This window comes from Bubalus kerabau, chromosome 5, assembly GCF_029407905.1.
Source record: "Bubalus kerabau isolate K-KA32 ecotype Philippines breed swamp buffalo chromosome 5, PCC_UOA_SB_1v2, whole genome shotgun sequence".
Classification (NCBI taxonomy): Eukaryota; Metazoa; Chordata; class Mammalia; order Artiodactyla; family Bovidae; genus Bubalus; species Bubalus kerabau.
The window spans coordinates 12,229,551-12,250,735 of NC_073628.1; the positions used below are offsets into that span (position 1 = coordinate 12,229,551).

General features: G+C 43.8%; 1 protein-coding gene across 1 annotated transcript; it reads left to right on the plus strand.

Moving 5' to 3' along the window:
* The first annotated feature begins 3,146 nt into the window (after positions 1-3,146).
* LOC129653628 (pregnancy-associated glycoprotein 1-like) lies at positions 3,147-12,531 on the plus strand. Its single transcript, XM_055583371.1, has 9 exons — positions 3,147-3,247; positions 4,642-4,792; positions 5,757-5,874; positions 5,973-6,091; positions 7,265-7,458; positions 8,491-8,607; positions 10,281-10,422; positions 10,510-10,608; positions 12,329-12,531. Exons 1-9 carry the CDS (start codon positions 3,147-3,149, stop codon positions 12,476-12,478), a joined length of 1,191 nt encoding a protein of 396 aa, XP_055439346.1. The 3' UTR covers positions 12,479-12,531.
* The last annotated feature ends 8,654 nt before the right edge of the window (positions 12,532-21,185 follow it).

The window sequence follows — 21,185 nt, forward strand, 5'->3', positions numbered from 1 at the left end:
AGAAGAGCTGGAAAGAATACACAGAAGAACTGTACAAAACAGATCTTCACAACCCAGATAATCACGATGGTGTGATCACTCACCTAGAGCCAGACATCCTGGAATGTGAAGTCAAATGGGCCATAGGAAGCATGATTATGAACAAAGCTAGTGGAGGTGATGGAATTCCAGTTGAGCTATTTCAACTCCTGAAAGATGATGCTGTGAAAGTTCTGTACTCACTATGCCAGTAAATTTGGAAACTCAGCAGTGGCCGCAGGACTGGAAAAGGTCAGTTTTCATTCTGATCCCAAAGAAAGGTAGTACCAAAGAATGCTCAAACTACAGCACAGTTGCACTCATTTCACATGCTAGTAAATAATGCTTAAAAGTAAATAATGCTTAAAATTCTCCAAGCCAGGCTTCAACAGTATGTGAACCATGAACTTCCAGATGATCAAGCTGGTTTTAGAAAAGTCAGAGGAACCAGACATCATATTGACAACATCCGATGGATTATCAAAACAGCAAGAGAATTCCAGAAAATCACCTTCTTCTGCTTTACTGACTATGCCAAAGCCTTTGACTGTGTGGATCACAATAAAATGTGGAAATTTCTGAAAGGGATGGGAATACCAGACCAACAGATCTCCCTCTTGAGAAACCTGTATGCAGACCAGGTATCAACAATTAGAACTGGACATTTAACAACAGACTGGTTCCAAATAGGAAACGAGTATGTCATGGCTGTATATTGTCACCCTGTTTATTTAAGTCATATGCAGAGTACATCATGAAAACACTGTGCTGGAGGAAGCACAGGTTGGAATCAAGATTGTCGGGAGAAATTTCAATAACCTCAGATATGCAGATGACACCGCCTTTATGGCAGAAAGTGAAGAAGAACTAAAGAACCTCTTGATAAAGGTGGAAGGGAGAGTGAAAAAGTTGGCTTAAAGCTCAACATTTAGAAAACGAAGATCATGGCATCCAATCCCATCACTTTATGGCCAATAGATGGGGAAACGGTGGTTGACTTCATTTTTCTGGGCTCAAAAATCACTGCAGATGTTGATTGCAGCCATGAAATTAAGGCACATTTACACCTTGGAAGGAAAGTGGTAGCCAACCTAGAAATCATACTGAAAAGCAGAGACATTACTATGTCAACAAACGTCCATGTAGTCAAGGCTATGGTTTTTCCAGTGGTCATGTATAGATGTGAGAGTTAGGCTATAAAGAAAGCTGAGCCCCGAAGAACTGATGCTTTTGAACTGTGGTGTTGGAGAAGACTCTTGAGCATCCCTTGTACTGCAAGGAGATCCAATAAGTCCATCCTAAAGGAAATCAGTGCTGAATGTTCACTGGAAGGACTGATGCTTAAGCTGAAACTCCAATATTTTGGCCACCTGATGTGAAGAGCTGACTCATTTGAAAAGACCCTGATGTTGGGAAAGATTGAGGGCAGGAGGAGAAGGGGATGACGGAGGATGAGATGGTTGGATGGCATCACCAACTCAATGGACATGAGTATGTGTGGACTCCAGTAGTTCGTGATGGACAGGGAGGCCTTGCGTGCTGCCATATATGGGCTCATAAAGAGTTGGACATGACTGAGCAACTGAACTGAGCTGAAATTGTTGAATATAGTGTCACATTTCTTTCCTTTTTGCCTTTTGGTTTTCTTTGGTTTTGTTTTTGATGGGATGCATTTTTTGTTTTTCCTTAGAAGATATTCCACTCTGAATGTAGAGTCAAAAGTCTGAATTATAAAGCCAATTAAGTAATGTGTTGTTATAGGTAGCTAGTCAACAACAAGTTGATGAAAATAGATTTATTAGTCTTGTTCTCAATTTGTTCAGTTCACTTCAGTCCTTCAGTTGTGTCCATCTCTTTGCAATGCCATAGATTGCAGCATGCCAGGCTTCCCTATCCATCACCAACTCCCGTAGCTTGCTGAAGCTCATTTCCATTGAATTGTTGATGCCATCCAACCATCTCATTCTCTGTCTTCCACTTCTTCTCCTGCCTTCAATCTTTCTGAATATCAGGGTCTTTTCCAATGAGTCAGAATGTTTAGTATGCATTCAGTCTCTTTTTAAATCAACCAACATGAATTAAATTCCTCTCTGTCCCTACTGAACTCTCAACTCTAGGCCAGAAACAAAAACCTACAGAGACTGAAGGCTGATTCCAGCACATCGCTGTGGAGATTTAGTTCTGACTGTTTTTTTTTTTTTTTTGGGAAAAAAAATTAGTTGCTAACATTAAAATCAATAGTTGGTACATAAATATCCAAACTTCTGATTCTCCTGAAAACATAGGCAACTGGCTTGCTTTCCAGCATGGGTGAAGTGGAGGAAAGGTTGCTCCCAGTGGTAAGGCCTGTGCTGCCGAGGGTCCAACATGGCCACCTAGTCCTACTATCATATTTCCTGCCTCCAGGAGCCATGAGCTTGTGAGAACTAGACTGCTAGCTCTCTTAAGATAAACACTACTTTTGTCTTGATCAACTTCGACTTCGAAGCCTTTAACCCAGAACCTAGCACAGAGTTCTTCCTTGTATGTTTGCTGGATGATGTAAAACATCTTGTGGATGTATATGACATTTCTTCCAATACTGAAACCATGAAATTGAAGTACTACTCTGTCCTAATTCTTTGATGCAGACTGGCATCATAGGTGACCCTGTTGTCTGCCAATAGACCCACTACCTAAAGCCAGTTGTATGTCCCTGGGCTGCCCCTGAAGTCTTCACTTTGCCATTTGACAACTTATCCTCCTAGCAATCTCATCTCCAACGAAGATAGGAATGCATATCTCATGAAGTGACTAGAAAGATGGCATGAAACCATGAATGTCAAGCATGACCCCTAGTATCCATTTTCATGATGTTCTTACCCGTTTTTTCCTCCAAGTAGGCAAGGTTCTCTGTCTTCTTAGATGTCCATGCAGATCAGTCTGATTTTCCATCCAAGCTTCAAGGAAGAGATTACAGTTCAATTCTCTGTATTCTGAGAAGCTTCAAAGGCCACTTGCGAAGGACACTGATGAAGGTAAAGATTTTATCGAGACCTTTGTGTTTTTTTCAGATCTTTTAGTGGCCTACAGGGGAAAACTAGGGTAGGTCAGAGAATATATAACTAGGGGCTCCTGGTCACCACTACATGCTAAGAACCAAAACTTCCCTGAGTACCTGGAGCCAGGAAAGAAGCATGAAGTGGCTTGTGCTCCTCTGGCTGGTGGCCTTCTCAGAGTGCATAATCGAGTAAGTATGGGGTCTGTAAGCCACATCATGTTCCTTTCTCGGATTTTTCTTTTCATCTGATTATTCCACCCATCAGGTTTAGAAGGGGACGGAATCTTTCCCTAAGAGTCTTAAAGTTCAAATCTTTATTATTGATAAGTAACTTGCTCTAGGAGCTGTAGATGCCAAGGTCTTATGTAGATTTGCATGGTTGCACAATTCTTGGGGTCCAGTCATGTCATGACCTATTGAAAATGCAACTCCTTGCAACTGTTCAGTGCACAGTCTATGCAGATGTCGATGTGGTCCTGTGGAATAGCACTTTTCTACATTTTATTCAACATGTCCTCTTTTTTTCCTGTCTACTTAAGTGTGTATATGTCTATGTCTACATCTCTGTATCACTGTCATTTATCTCTCCATCTCTTTAGAAGTTACTGGGAGTGTATTTCTCTCTGTGTTGTTTTCTTTTAATTTTTCATTTGACACATCCTTCCTTCTCAAGCCTCTGAATTTCTCTTACTTGTTCCCTATATCTTGGATTCTTTTTTCAACTCTCACTTCTCTTTTTTTTTTTTTTTAATTTTATTTTATTTTTAAACTTAACATAACTGTATTAGATTTGCCAAATATCAAAATGAATCTGCCACAGGTATACATGTGTTCCCCATCCTGAACCCTCCTCCCTCCTCCCTCCCCATTCCATCCCTCTGGGTCGTCCCAGTGCACTAGCCCCAAGCATCCAGTATCGTGCGTCGAACCTGGACTGGCAACTCGTTTCATACATGATATTTTACATGTTTAAATGCCATTCTCCCAAATCTTCCCACCCTCTCCCTCTCCCACAGAGTCCATAAGACTGTTCTATACATCACTTCTCTTTAAAAGTGGAGAAAGATACATTGTTTTATATATACTGTTTTATATCTGACAAGCAGTGTGACCACAGTCAACTCAGAAACCTCTTGCATTTCAAATTGCTCCCTTGTAAAAGAGGATAAGAGTCCCCCTTTTACCTCCTTCCCTGAGGTTCTATGAGAAGGATAGTGTGGGATGGCAACAGCAATGCTAATGACTGTCATGTTGAGACTTCCTATTTATGAGGTACCTTATATCCATCACTTCACTTATCCCCAAAATATTCTATTTGGAGGGTTTGTATTGTTATATTCCACCGTTTTACTGAAGGGGAAACTGAGACACCACACAGTCATATGGCTTACTCAAGATTACAGAACAGAGCCTGTATTCAAATTGATTTCTTTGCCATGGTATATGCATAAAATTCTGATAATAATGTGCCTCATAAAAATGATTAGAAAATACACAGGGCCATTACAATGACAATTATACCTTAACACTGACAGCTAATTGTAGCATCCTCTTTGTTTTCTTTGTCAAATGCTCGGTGAAAGAATACCTCTAAGGCGAGTGAAGACCATGAGAAAAACCCTCAGTGGAAAAAACACACTGAACAATTTCCTGAAGGAACATGCTTACAGTCTGTCCCAGATTTCTTCTCGTGGTTCAAATCTAACTATTCACCCACTGAGAAACATCATGGATGTGAGTATTTTGGGGGGATGGTGCTCCATAGAGCCCCCTGGTGCTCTAGCCTAGCACTGAGGCTCATCTGGACGTGCCTGGTGGGATGTTGGGGTTGGGGTTCCTGCAGGAGGCAGACACACTGGAAAACAGGGACCCCACCCAGAGGAGAAGGTACTCTCATCCTCAACTGTTGGTCTTAGTGACTGGGCCCGGCAATTACCAGGTGGCAGGTAAACATCCCTTTCTGTGTCAAAGATGTGTCATTACTTTGAGGGCGATTGTTCCTTAGGAACTGTGTGAGCCACTCAGTTACAGATGAAGAGTGAGCCATCACTGATCAAAAGGTAGAACCAACTACAAAGCAACTGTGACTCCCCCGGCAGAGGAATTCAGTTTCCACAGATGCAAGAACCACAGCACGGAACTCGTATTCCGTGTAAGGCCATAAGGATCTAACAGTGTGGTTACTGTTTTTAGATTAGACAAAGGGCTTATTTTGTCTTCAAGAATGCCCATGCCAGATTGAGAGATAGGCAAAGGGTATATACATGTCGAGTGAAAGGGTCATCTATGCGGAGTTGATTGGATGTGGTCTCATAGAGGGAGTGGCTGGGGTTGATCCAGAATGACCTTCTGGAGAAGGGGGCACTGAGGCTGGGATTGAAGACACTACAGACCTTCTCAAATGAAGGCACCAGGACTTCCCTGGGTGTCCAGTGGTCCTGGAGGCCCAGTGATTATGCCTCTGTGCTTCCAATGCATGAGGTACCATTTCAATGCCTGGTCATAGAATCAATATACTGCATACAATGCAGCACAGGAAAAATATATCAAATGCAGACATCTCTGTGACCAAAGTCTGTGAGCTGCACGGTGGTTAGAAAGTGATCTCAAGGGATATGTGACACCCAGAGGGAGGCAGTAGTGTGGGAATAGAGGGTAGCCAGTTCTGCACTAACCTACTCCCTCCTTTTCACTGTAGATGCTCTACGTGGGTAACATCACCATTGGAACACCCCCTCAGGAATTCCAGGTTGTCTTTGACACAGGCTCATCTGACTTGTGGGTGCCCTCCGTCTTTTGCCAAAGTCTAGCCTGTGGTGAGTACAGACACCCCCTACCCGGACCATCTTTCACTTGCCCTGTTGCCCTGTTTCCACCCTTGGCACCTGATGACACTCATCTCTTGTGTCTGCAGCTACAAAGGTTATGTTCATACATCTTCTGTCTTCCACCTTCCGGCATACCCAAAAGGTCTTCAACATCAAGTACAGTACTGGAAGGATGAAAGGACTTCTTGTTTATGACACAGTTCGGGTAACAAATGCTGAGTCAGGACTGGCTATGGAGTGACCCCTGCTTGCAAAACAGATGCAGGACCCTTCTTAGCCTAACTCCCATAGATATTGGCCACCTTACCCACAGGATCCTGCATCTGGGGAGACAGTGCCTGTGGTGACACTTGAGCAGATTAGCTAACCCAGAGAGTGACTTGAAGTGTGGACTTGCAGCTCCTCTGCCCATGAGCAGTTCAAGTCATTTTGCTGGGAGTGAGAAAATGGGAAAAAAGCACCCAATTTTATATTCACAGACTGTTCCAGGCACTTTCAGCTGATAATTGGCTTAATCCTGCAACAACCTCACATAGCAGTTACTCTGATTAGCTGATGAGACATATGCATAAACTGAGGTGCAGACAGAAAGGGCCTTGCTGAGGGCACACATGTGGTAAAAGGTGGAGTTAGGCTGGCTTTTCATGACTGAAGTTGCTGTGGGGTGTTTGGGGACAGGATAAAACTGATCTGGGGACCCTGGGGGCAGTCAAGGGCTTCAGGTATCCATAGTGTGAAACTGGAGGCCTGAGAAGTAAGGGGCCTGATAAATGAGTTCTCACTCTAGAGGCCCTTTGAGAGTCTAATTAACCTATGGTCTGCCTCCCCCAAATTATTTAAGTAGTTCTGCTCTCTCACTTTCTCTCTTATACACACTCACACAAATACACACATATATATCCCCAAAGGTGAATTCCCCAGGCAGTAATTTCATAGAACCCTGCAAGCAAGATTGTGTTTTCAGCTTCTGTCTTCCTGGACAGATGCAGAATCCACAGTACATTACAGAGAATGCAGTCCATTCTTGTCATTAGGTCACAGTGATGCCAAAGAGAAGGCTATCTTTTTCTCCACTCAGTTTGTCCACAAGGTGGCACCAATGGGTCCTGGCCTGACTTGGTTGCCACACCTGTACAGAAGCCACGAGGCCAATTTGACTCACTCAGGTGGTGTTTTTCAGAGGGTCAGACGTTTTAAAATTCACAGCCTCTCTCAAGTGGAACCCAAATTCCCCTCCCAACTTGGTCTAATCATCTGAGTGCCCCTGAAGACAGAGCCCAGCCTCAATTCTTTTCTGAGGATCTAATAGCAATGTACCCTAGCCCAGTCATAGCCCACTTCACGTATCTGTAAGTGGGAACACTCTTCTCTCCCACAGATTGGGGACCTTGTAAGTACTGACCAGCCATTCTGTATAAGCCTGGCAGAAGTCGGGTTTGATGGTATACCTTTTGATGGCATCTTGGGCTTGAACTATCCAAACATGTCCTTCACTGGAGCCATCCCCATCTTTGACAACCTGAAGAATGAAGGTGCCATTTCTGAGCCTGTTTTTGCCTTCTACTTGAGCAAGTAAGTCTGAGATGGACAATCATTTTATCCAAATTAGCTGTAAGATGCTTTCAGTTGCATGAAAATTATAGAACACTTGATAAAGAAGTATCCTGAGAGATAATCTAACCCAGGATAACTATGGCCCAAGGGCCCTATCTGGCTTCACCAGTGGCTTTTATAAATAACGTTTTATTCGAACACACCCTGATCCTGGGCTCAAGATCAGTAAATTGGTCTCCTGGGGTGAGTGAGGAGGAAGGCTAATGGAAGGCAACAGGAAGCATGTTGAATAAAAAGCATTAGGTTCAGGATGGGGAACACATGTATACCTGTGGCAGATTCATTTTGATATTTGGCAAAACTAATACAATTATGTAAAGTTTAAAAATAAAATAAAATAATAAAAAAGCATTAGGATTTGCTTATGTATTTGATAAGGATGTAAGGAGAAGGATGGTGGATATCTTTCCTTCCTCAATAGCATTTCACTGGGAGCCCAGGACCAGCTACCCAATTTGTAGGTTCCAGTGAAAAATGAAAGTGTGGGACACAAAACTCTGGAATCCTTGTTCAAGAAACATTAGGCATTTCAAGACAGGGAGAGCAGAGCTGGGGTCCCTTCTGAGTGTGGGGCCCTTTGGACAGTAGAGGTCACAGGCCAGTGGAGCCAACTCTTGGTGACCTGAACCCACATCCTTAGAACTCCCAGGCCTTGATTTTCCTGAAAAATGACAAGGTAGATAAGGGGAAAGCCAAAAGCTTCAGCACCGTGTCCTCTGAGGGTGTTTGAGCACTCAGGTCCCTGGAGGCCCAGGGTGTCTTCAGAAGACATAGTGGGTGGAGCCCAACCAAGAGATTCAGCTTCTAACCTCCTCTGTGCCACTCACTAACCACTTACAGACCTCAGTCTGGATCTCAATCGCTCCTAGACACTATTTCTGCATCTTTATGTGGAGACCTGATTAGGGCTTTGATGGGTGGACAAGCACAGCTCTCAGACAGTGCTGTTTTTACTGTCCTCCAAGGATCCCCCCTCACTTCTCTCTACAGAGACAAGCGGGAGGGCAGTGTGGTGATGTTTGGTGGGGTGGATCACCGCTACTACAAGGGAGAGCTCAACTGGGTACCGTTGATCCAAGCGGGCGGCTGGAGTGTACACATGGACCGGTAAGCCTCTTCCTCTGAGGGTCAGCCCAAGTGATGCTCCCACTATTGTACATGGACACAGGCAGACACACACAAATGCATTCTCAGACACACAGTCACACAGACTATATACTACCCACAATGACTCAGACAGATACACAGACACATGGAAACACATAAGCAGACACATATAAACATACACAGAGGCACATATAAACATAGGTAGTCAGAGACACACAAGCACACACAAAGACACATACAAACACACATACAAATAAACACACAAGCACACAGATACACAAACAATCCATGGGTTCATAATCCCCAGGCCTTCTGAGCATGGCTCTGATCAGGGTCCTAAAAGGGTACAGAGAGGTCTGTGCAGCTGGGAGAGAGCTGCATCCACTGCCCTTTGAGGTGGGGAGCATGGCTAGAGGACTCTACATTGTGGTGAACAGACGATCAGGGAGAATTTTAGCAGCCTGAACAGAGTTATGATAAGATGACCAACAGTCCAGGGCTACCTTGAACATAGGAAGTTCTCAGTACAGATAAACGTCTATTTAAGAACAGGGAAAGTTCTGAACAAATGGGGAAAACTGGTCTCCTTAGGGAGCAGCTACCCAGCACTGGAGAGAGGTTGGCTGCAGTCTTAAGACGTGAAAGCAACTAATAAAAAAGACACCCCATGTACCTGGGCACACAGTGGGGGGGTCTATAACAGAGAATCAGGAAGGTGGGATACAGGAGTGACCTGAGGACAAGAGGCATAATTGATTGGATTCTGTGTGAGACCCTAGGACAAATGCTGACCTGTCCTTTGGAGTTTCTGTGGGCTAGTTATATATTTCCTGGTCAGGGTCTCAGGGTCTGAGCTGGTTGTAGGAGCACTGCTGGGAGACACCCTCTCCCAGAGGAGCCCCTTTCTCTCCCTACTATGAGAATCTGCTGCCCCGGTGAATCTTCATCTTCACTCTGTGCTACCCGTTATTTGTTCCCCACCAGGTACAGCTCTCTGGATGTTACTTATTGTTTTCTCAGTCTTCATTCAGTCATTGAACAGACAAACATTGGGCATCCCCTGTGTGCCAGGCACTTTAGGGAGGCAAGGAGAATAAAACTTGCACTCACATCTAAGAAGGCAGATGTACATGAAGTGACTCACTCACATAGTGAATTGTGCCTTTGGTACATGTTAGACATGAGGAGGAGAAGGCAATGGCAACCCACTCTGGTACTCTTTCCTGGAAAATTCCAGGGATGGTGGAGCCTGGTGGGCTGCTGTCTATGGGGTCACACAGGGTCAGACATGACTGAAGTGAGTTAGCAGCAGCAGCAGCAGCAGCAGACATGAGGAAGGGTCTATAGAGAGTGACCAAGACAGGAGACTTATAAACACGGGGGAAAGACTTCCCAAAAACAATACAATTAAGGTGGAATCTGGAAGATGAGAAGAAATTTGCTAGTCAAAGTGGAGTGGAGTCTTCTAGGAAAGAAGACCAGCCTGTGTCAAGGTACAAAATATCCTGGTGTATTCAAGTACTGCATTCGAGGATGTCAAGAAAGGTGCTGTGTTGAGAGCAAAGGAAACGAGGGCAAGAGACAAAGGGCTGTTTAGGAGACAGTTGGGAAGGGGACAGCTCTGGGGAGACTCAGAGTGACCTTGATGCCCGCTTTCTTCCACTATCTCTCAGAATCTCCATGAAAAGAAAGATTATTGCTTGTTCTGGAGGCTGTGAGGCCCTTGTGGACACTGGAACAGCACTGATCAAAGGCCCAAGAAGACTGGTCAATAATATACAGAAGCTGATCGGCGCCACACCACGGGGTTCCAAGGTGAAGGGTCATGCCTCAGGTTCACTCCCAGTCTCCACACACAACAAGGATCTCCAGGGCCAACCTCTCTCCCTCTCTCTCTAACAGCACTACGTTTCATGTTCTGTGGTCAATACCCTGCCCTCTATTATCTTCACCATCAATGGCATCAACTACCCGGTGCCAGCACGAGCCTACATCCTCAAGGTGAGGGGACAATACTGAGGGGTGTTCTCAAATTGGGGCTTGCAGCAACCCACGGGCTGCTGTTGGGAGGAGGTCGCCCTCTACTGGCCATCTCACACCATTGCAGAGGTTGATGAGCCCTGTGGCTGGGTCAGTGACTGCCAGAAAACCAACCATTTGAGATTCAAGGGCCGTCTGGGACACTGATCTTCCTGAAATAAATATGGAGACTCCACACCATGCTGGCATGGTGGGAGTCACAAGGAGAGGGGGACACTAAGGTCCTCAGTCCTCAAAGAGCTTCAATTCAATCTGAACCCTTAGCTGTATGAACATGGAAGTCAGCTCTAGCGGTCCCTGAAATAGGCCATGTTACAAGGAGAATGGCTGGGGGCATTCCCAGTGTGATGTCCCAGCATAAGTTAACAGTCTGCCTTCCCTTCTCAAGTTTTTTTTCTGGTTTGGCTGATAAATTACATGGTCAGCTTAGTACTCGGCTGCATCTTCCCCTTGCTCTGGCCAGGTGCCTCCTTTGTGAGTTGGGATACTCGACCCTCTGTGGGGAGGTTGGATACTAAGGTGAATAAAGGATGCACAGTGACTGCTCAGCCCCAGCACAGGCTGGAGGCTTCATGTCAGCTCCCTGCGGGAGTTCAGAGCAGGCTGATGGGCTCAAAGAAGGCTTTGAGGAAGAAAGGGAATTTCAGGAATTCTAAACCACAAACTCATTGAGCCATATGCAGGTTTGCTTGGTTCCAGGCAAAACTGCACTGCATTCCATGTAAATAGCATCTCAAGGTGGTCTGCACTGGGGCACTGGGGACTTACTAAGGGTGATTACTAAGGGACTTACTAAGGGGCTTACAGTGGGGAAGGGGAACCAGAGTACATTACCCAACCAAGCCTGGAGTGGCCAAGGAGGCTGAGTGCGGACCAAAGGAGGCTTTGTAGAGTTCCTGAGTTAAGTCTTCAGGGACGTGTTGTGGGCACTGCTCTATTTAAGATGGATAACCAACAACGAGTTACTGTGTAGCACAGGGAACTCCCCTCAGTTATATGACAGCCTGGGTGGGAGGGGTATCTTTGGGACCAGGATGTACAGATACATATGGCTGAGTCCCTTTACTGTCCACTTGAAACTCAGAACATTGTTAATCAGCTATACTCCAATATAAAAAAAAGTTTTTTTTTTTTTTTTTAATAAAGTATGGATTGTGGGCACGCAGGAGGAGAACCTGTATTCTCTACAGAGAAAACAAGGAGCAGGAGTCATAAGGAAGGAAACAGGGAGTGAGGAGAACTATGGACACACTTGTTCTTTTCTAAAAAATTATATTGAAGTATGGCTGATATTCAGTTTTGCATTAAATTCTGCTACATTGCAATGTGATACAGATAAAAAGTGTGCTATACACATAAAAATATTTTTTTCTTATTCTTTTTCATGTGGTTTATACTGAATAGTGAATATAGTTCCTTACGCTCTACAGTAGGACTTTGTTGTTTTTCATTCCTGTGTTTCCCCAACTCCCAGTCCTCCACTCACCACACCCTTCCTCATGGCAACCTCATGTATTGGTCCTCTTTGGTTTTGGTTGAACTCTCATATCCTCTGATGCTGAGAAAACCCCTTGATACTTACCAAAAGAGGGAAATAAAACAAATTGTGCTGGTTCTGGGTATTGGGGGGAGGCGCCGGTAAGGGCTCATGCTGACTGGAGTGTGTCTCTGACTCCCCCAGGATTCTAGAAGCCACTGCTATACAACCTTTAAAGAGAACACAGTGAGGACATCTAGAGAGACCTGGATCCTGGGTGACGTCTTCCTGAGGCTGTATTTCTCAGTCTTTGATCGAGGAAATGACAGGATTGGCCTGGCACGGGCAGTGTAAATGCTGGGAGTGGTTCAGGAATCAGTAAGGCCTCTCCTAACATACACTCACTCACCCTTTGAGCCTCCTTCCCAGGATGTGGGTGAACTGTATTTGGTGGTCTGCACACCCTATTCTCAGTAAAGAATAAAGGGTTTCACTCTTAATGGTGCTGAAACAAATTGGTGTGTCTGTTTGTGTCTGGCAGGTATACAATGATCAGGAGGTTCTAGAACCAAGTCTGAATCAAAATTGAGAGGAGCCCTACTCCAACTGGCTTCAAGGAAAAGGGAGACTCATTTAAATGATTCTGGGAATCCAGGACACAAGAATCAGAGCAAATACAAAGATTTCAGTGACTGGACCCAAGAAATGAGAAGTCATCAATTCTCTCTCACTCTTGCTCTTTCCCTTCACACTTCTTTGATGGTCTTAGCCTGGCAACTTTCTTCCTTAAGGCTTCTACACCTAGTGAGGGAGTCCAAGCTACCTGCCCTAGGGTTTTAAATCCCGAAGACATCACCTAGTAAGGAAAGAAGATTGCAGACATCAGAGTTCAAGGGTGTTCTCTGAATGACCCACCTCAGACCACATGTACAGCCCCAGATTAGGCATTCTGGCAGGGACATGAGGACTTATCACTGGCTTTACATGGTTTTTGGCCCTGACCCAGCAGCACACATGATTGTCAATTTCCTCCCGAACTACATGACTGAAGCTGGGGAGAAGCAGCCCAAAGGATAGCGACTGGCAGATGGTCTAGGGCATGGAAGAGTTTGTGATGACCCACCTACTCCACCACCTCCTCATTCAGAGGAATTATAAGGGGTAATGAAATAGACTCTCTTCATCCCATCTCAGATGATCTTATCACTGGGCTTCTCCTCCAGGGGATTTTGGGTGAGGTAATTCATGCAGAGCTGGTTCCCTCTTGTTGCCACACCCCTGTCACCAGCACTCTGCCACATATGCCTGCTCTGTCCTTTCCAGTCCTACTTGGTTAGTGGTGGCCCCAGTGGATCCCTGAGCCATCCCCTTCCTCCAGGGCCCAGAATGCCCCTTGCTTGGCCTCCAATGCTGGGGAGAATGCAACACATGTATTGGGGGACCCAGGGTACACATTGACTACAGCCTTTCTGAGCTTCCTCCAGGTGTGGAGCTACAAACTATTTGCTTGGAGCTGCCATGGTTAGGCACTTTTGCAGTGGAAACATCCATTCTTTCCACCTTGAGGCCCTCAGTAGATGGCTCAGCTAAAACAGCAGGGGTTAGAGGTTGACTTCCTTTCAGATTGACTGGTTTGATCTCCTTGTTGTATAAGGGACTCTCAAGAATCTTCTCAAGCACCACAGTTCAAAAGCTCAATTTTTTGCCATTCCCCCTTTTTTATTGTCCAGATTGCACATCTCTACCTGGTTACTGGAAAAAGTGAGTATCTTTTTTTTAATACACTGTGCAGGTTTTTCATAGCCTTTCTTCCTTACAAGCAGCAAGTGTCTTTTAATTTTGTGGCTGCAGTCAAGGTCCATAGTGGTTTCGGGGCCCAAGAAAATAAGATCTGCCACTGTTTTCACTTCTCCCTCATCCATAAGCCATGAAGGGGTGTGACAGGATGCCATGAATGTTGAGTATATTTTTGTGAATAGTTTTTTAATGTTGTGTTTTAAGCCAGTTTTTGCATCTCCTCTCCTCATCAAGAGGCTCTTTAGTTCTGTCTTGCTTTCTGCTATTAGGGCAGTGTCATCTTCATATCTGTGGATGTTGACATTTCTCCCAGCAATCTTTATTCCATCTTGGGAATTATGCAGTCCAGCATATCGAATGATGTATCCTATATAGAAGTTAAATAACCAGAGTGAGAATATACACATTGTCACGGTGCTTTCCCACTTTTAAATCTTTCAGTTGTTCTGTGTCTTATTCTAACTGCTGCTTTTTGAGCTACATACAGGCTTTTCAGGAGACAGGTAAGGTGATCTGGTACTCCCATTTCCTTAAGAATTTCCACAGTTTGTTGTGGTCCACACAATGAAAGGCTTTAGCATAATCAGTGAAGCATATGAAAATATTTTCTGGGATTCCCTTTCTCTATGATCCAATGGATGTTGGCAATTTGATCTCTTGTTCCTCAAACCAGTATGTACATCTGGAAGTCTTCAGTTCATGTATTGTTGAAGCTTAGCTTGAAGGATTTTGAACATTACCTTGCTAGCAAGTGAGATGAGCACAATTGCATGATAGTTTGAACATTCTTTGGAATTGCATTTCTTTTGGATTGGAATGAAAACTGACCTTTTCCAGCACTGTGGCCACTGCTGAGTATTCCAAATTTGCTGACATATTGAATGCAGCACTTTTACAGTCTCATTCTTTAGGTTGTTTTAAACAGCTCAGCTGGAATTCCATCACCTCTCCTAACATTGTTTGTAGTGATGCTTCCTAAGGCCCACTTGACTTCATACTCCAGGATATCTGGCTTTACATGAGTGATGAGTGCTTTACCCAAGCATCATCACTATCCCAGTCATTATGACGGTTTTCGTACAGTTCTTCTGTGCATTCTTGCTACCTTTTCTTAATCTCATCTGCTTGTGTTAGGTCTTTGACTTTTCTGTCCTTTATTGTGCCCATCCTTTTATGAAGTGTTCCTCTGGTAGCTCCAATATTCCTGAAGCAATCTATACTCTTTAGAATTCTATTATTTTCCTCTAATTCTTGCAGTGTTCACTTATGAAGACTTTCTTATCTTTCCTTGCTATTCTCCAGAACTCTGCATTCCATTGTGCATATCTTTCATTTTTTCCTTTGCCTTTCACTTCTCTTATTTTCTCAGCTGTTTTAAGGCATCCTCAGGCAACCCCTTTTTTTCTCACATTTATTTTTCCTGGGAATGGTTTTGGTGATCACCTCCTGTACAATGTTACAAACCTCTCCATCCATAGTTCTTCAGCCTACCAGACCTAATCCCTTGAATCTATTTTTCATCTCCACTATAAATTCATAAGGGATTTGATTTAGGTCATAGCTTAATGGACTAGTGGTTTTCCTCAATTACCTCAATTTAAGTCTGAATACTGCTTGCTTCTGCCTAAGTTTGGTGCCAGATGACCACCCACCACTCCCAGTGGGTGTGGAGCAAAACCGCACAATTTGAGGACTGTTACCCTGGGTTTGTGCTTGGCTTTTCACATGCTTAGCTGTGTGACTTTGATCAAGTCCCTGAACCTCAGTTTCCTCATCTGGAAAATGGGCAACATGATGATAGTTCCACCTTCTAGATTGCATGTGTGCCTGCTGAGAACAAGTGGCCCTGAGAGGGCTTTCTGGGTTCCTGAGTCTGGAACAAATATGAATTATTCTGCCACCTGGGGAGAAGGAAATCTTCTGTTTAGAGGTTATGGCTGCCATTTCCAAGGCTAAATACTGATTCAAGCCAAATGGCATCTATCTCTGAAACATGACACAGAACTCTGAATGAGACAATGCTTCTGTTTTCTGGGCTCCCAAAAGAGCTAATGATTACTGGCTCAGATTACTCCCTTCCTCATCCTTACCAGTCAGCCTTTCCTTGTCAACTACTTTTAGCCTGAAATCACACTGCAAGGAGAGTTGTAAGGCTTTTGGTCTCTTTTCTGTTTCCCACATCTCCAGCGTGTCAACTAGTAGCTGAGATGGCTTCTTGTCATAGCAACAAGTATGGCAACCTGTACAGTCCAATCTCAGCCTGTTAAATGAAACTTTCCCCGTTTGGCCCCTCATGTTTAAATTAACTGCAGTTGCCTTAGAAATCTTACTATGCTTGCTGTTTAACAACAAAACATATGTAGACTTGATCTATTTTCTTTCCCAAGAATGATTTCAACCATGCAATGAAGTAACCAGACATTTAGTCATCTAACTACTCATAGGAATTGACAAAATCACACCACCCATCATCCATTTCTAGCTTGACCCAAAATGACATTGAAGTGATCTGCTGAAATAATGTGATACATTGGCATGTACACAGCAGAAGGGGCACTTTTCCTGGATTCGTTTTCCACCTAGTGCAGAATGTCTACCACAAGCCTTGCCCTCCAGCAGCTGGTCACCTGGTTTTTGCAGACTCAGCCCGCCCCCAATCCCTTTCAAATCCCTCAGTAAAATCTAGAGAACAAACTCAGTCAAAGCTCTCTCTCCTGCAGAAAACAGTTTTTGTGTTTTTAGAAAACAATATTTGGTAACACATTCAAAATCTTGTGCTCCTTGCCTTGGATTCAAGGACCTGCACCAGAGGATGGGAAGCCTCTGCTTCCACCCAAGTCTTTCTCCACTTCAACCAGGACCAGAGCCCTCAGTGGACTCCATGTCCTTATTGGTATTGTTCAGTTGCTAAGTCATGTCTGACTCTTTGTGATTACATGTTCGGCAACAAAGCAGGCTTCCCTGTCTTTCACTGTTTTGCAGAGTTTCCTCAAACTCATGTCTTTGAGTCGGAGATGCCATCTCACAATCTCATCCTTTTATTCCCTCTCCTTCTGCCCACAATCTTTCCCAGCATCAGGGTCTCTTCCAATGAGCTGGGTCTTCACATCAGATGGCCTAAGTGTTGGAGCTTCATCTTCAGCATCAGTCCTTCCATTGAATATTGCTCTACCACTTCCAAAACAAAACTCATGTTTCAAAACACCTAATGATATTGAGCATTGATAATTTTAGTAGAATAGGGATCTACTGCTCTGGGAAATCCCAGCACTGCCGCCCTGCCTTTCTCTTACCATTCTCTCCACCTGGCATAGAATTGGTTCCCTACAGTTTCTCCAGCTTGAAACCGCTTGTCGACCGATCATTGTCAGCTGTCCAGGAATAGTTCCTTCCTCCTTCCTTAAAGACTTCTGCCTGCTCCCTGATTGTCCTCTGTACATCAGTTCAGTTCAGTCTCTCAGTCATGTCCAACTCTTTGCTATATCATGGGGTGCAGCACACCAGGCTTCCCTGTCCATCACTAACTCCCAGAGCTTGCTCAAACTCATGTTCATCAAGTTGGTGATGCCATCAAACAGTTTGGTCTTCTGTCTTCCCCTTTGCCTCCTGCCTTTAATCTTTACCAGCATCGGGGTCTTTTATAATGAGTCAGTTCTACCCATCAACTGGCCAAAGCACTGGAGGTTCAGCCTCAGCATCGGTCCTTCCAATCAATATTCAGGACTGATTTCCTTTAGGATGGACTGGTTGGATCTCCACTGCAGTCCAAGGGACTCTCAAGAATCTTGTCCAACACCACAGTTCAAAATCATCAATTCTTTGGTGCTCAGCTTTCTTTATGGTCCAACTCTCACATCCTCTCATGACTTCTGGAAAAACCATGGCTTTGACTATACAGACTTTTGCTGGTAAAGTAATGTCTCTGCTTTTTAGTATGCTGTCAAGATTTTTCATAGCTTTTCTTCCAAGGAGCAAGCGTCTTTTTTTCCCCAGCTGCCGTCACTATCTGCAGTGACATTTGAGCCCAGGAAAATAAAGTCTGTCACTGTTCTCATTGTTTCTCCATGTATTTGCCATGAAATAATGAGACTGGATGCAGTGATCTTTGTTTTTTGATCTGTACATACCTCATCAAGACCATCTCCAAGAAAATGAAATGCAAAAAGGCAAAATGGTTGTCTGAGGATGCCTTAGAACTAACTTAGAAAAGAAGAGAAGCAAAGGCAAATGGTAAAGAAAGACATACCCATCTGAATGCAGAGTTCCAAAGAATAGCAAGAAGAGATTTTGAAAAAGCCTTCCTACCTGATCAGTGCAAAGAAATAGAGGAAAGCAATAGAATGGGAAAGACCAGAGATCTACTCAAGAAAATTAGAGGTAGAGAAAGATCATTTCATGCAAAGATAGGCCAAATACAAGACAGAAATGGTGTGGACCTAAAAGAAGCAGAATATATTAAGAAGAGGTTGAAAGAATATATAGAAGAACTATACAAAAAAGATATTAATGACCCAGATAACCATGATGGTGTTTCACTCAGAGCTGCTGCTGCTGCTAAGTCACTTCAGTCGTGTCCATCTCTGTGAGACCCCATAGACAGCAGCCCAGCAGGCTCCCCCATCCCTGGGATTCTCCAGGCAAGAGCACTGGAGTGGGTTGCCATTTCCTTCTCCAATGCATGAAAGTGAAAAGTGAAAGTGAAGTCACTCACTTGTGTCCAACCCTCAGCGACCCCATGGACTGCAACTTTCCAGGCTCCTCCGTCAATGGAATTTTCTAGGCAAGAGTACTGGAGCGGGGTGCCATTGGCTTCTCCGCACTTAGAGCTAGACATCCTGAAATGTGAAGTCCAGACAGACTTAAGAAGCATAACTAAGTGCAAAACTAGTGGGGGTGATGGAATTGCCGTTGAGCTGTTTCAAATCCTAAAAGATAAAGCTGTTAAAGTGCTGCACTCAATATGGTAGCAAATTTGGAAAACTCAGCAGTGGCCACAGGATTGGAAAGGTCACTTTCATTGCAATCCTAAAGAGAAGCAATTTCAAAGAATGTTCAACTACCACAAAGTTGCACTCATCTTACATGCTACCAAAGTAATTTCTCCAAGCAAGTCTTCAACAGTACATGAACTGAGATATTCCATATGTTCCAGCTGGATTTAGAAAAGGCAGAGGAACCACAGATCAAATTGCCATCACCTGTTGGATCTTCGAAAAAGCAAGAGAATTCCAGAAATATACGTACTTCTGCTTTATTGACCATGCAAAAGCCTTTGACTGTGGATCACAACAAACTGTGGAAAACTTACAGAGATGGGAATACCAGACCATCTTACCTGCCTTCTGAGAAATCTGTATGCAGGTCAGGAAGCAACAGTTAGAACTGAACTTGGAGCAGCATATTGGCTCCAAATCAGGAAAGGAGTACGTAAAGGCTGTGTATTGTCATCCTGCTTATTTAAATTATATGCTGAGTAAGTCATGCAAAATGCCCAATTGGCTGAAGCACAAGCTGGAATCACAGTTGCTGGGAGAAATATCAATAACCACAGATATGCAGAAGACACATGTCAGAACGTGAAGAGAAACTAAAGAGCCTCTTGATGAAAGTGAAAGAGGAGAGTGAAACATTTGGCTTAAACTCCACATTCAGAAAATGAAGATCATGGCATTTCGTCCCATCACTTCATGGCAAATAGATGGGGGAACAATGGAAACAGTGAGAGACTTTACTTTGGGGGGCCTCAAAATCACTGCAGACGATGACTGCAGCCATGAAATAAAACTTGCTTGCTTGCTTGAAGAAAAGCGATGACAAACCTAGCAGCATTTTTAAAAGCAGAGGTATTACTTTGCAGAAAAAGTTCAATATAATCAAAGCTATGATGTTTCCAATTGTCATGCATGGATGTGAGATTTGGACCATAAAGAATGGTGAGTGATGAAGAACGGATGGTTTTGAACTGTGGTGTTGGACAAGACTCTTGAGAGTCCCTTGGACTACAAGGAGATCCAACAAGTCAATGCTAAAGGAAATCAATCTTGACTATTCATTGGACAGACCAATGATGAAGCTGAAGCTCCAATACTTTGGCCAACTGATGTGAAGAACTTACTCATTAGAAAAGACCATATTACTGGGAAAGATTGAAGGCAGGAGGAGAAGAGGACGATAGAGGATGAGAAGGCTGGATGGCATCACCGACTTGATGAACATGAGTTTGAGCAAGCTCCAGGAGTTGGTGAAGGACAGGGAAGCCTGGCATGCTGTAGTCCATGGGGTTGCAAAGAGTCGGACATGACTGAGCGACTGAACTGAACTGAACATACCCCACAGCAAATGGTAGTTGTAATTGTCATGTTTCTCCCTCAAACCAGGGCTCCCCAAGGCCCCAACACATATCCCTAGTCAAGTTTGCACCCATGCACAGTGCCTAGAATCCACAAGGCATTCAGTGAGTTCTGATTGCAGGGGGGCCTCCATTTTGGTAGACATAGAGGAGCAAAGGACACATTTATCCTCTTGTCCCAAAAAACTTGAAAGTAGAAGAGATAAAAGAAAGATCAGTTTTTTACATCAAAAGTCAGGCAGCAGAGTATGGATTTCTGAGGCAGGGAACAAGCAAGGTGAGTTCTACAATTGCCCCCAAATCTAGAAACAGTTTCCAACACATACATGGAAGGAGTATGTAGGCAGAGACAAACTGTCTCCTGAAGAAGAGAGATTTGAGACTCTAGATAGTTAGGGTTCACAGGACAGAGCTACACACAGAGAACTCTGGGAGTGTGCAGGTGATACCCCTTCAGTTTTCAGCAGAGAGTTTATAGTACTGGTCAGTATTACAGAGAACAATCCTTGAGTCTCAAATTGAGCCAAGTCTAATGGTGTCCCCACTCACCAGCATGGAAATTACTCATATTTCCCATGACATCAGTATGGTCTGGAAGACAATATTGCCTTACTAGTGGGGGATAGTAAACGTGGGCTAATTGCTGGTCTCTTATCAGCTAAACAAAAAACTGAACAGCAAGCCTTCAAAAAATAAAACTGTTTCCAAGATATTAACAGCATTTGCAAACAGTGCCAGGAATAATTTATAAAAATTAAAAAATATCCAGCATCCAAAGGGTAAAATTTACCATATCCAATATCCAATTTAAAATTTTCATATGAATTGTGAAAATATTTGTCCTAGGTCCATCATAATATTGTAAAGAAATTATCCTCTATTTAAGATACATACATAAATTTAAAAAGAAAAACA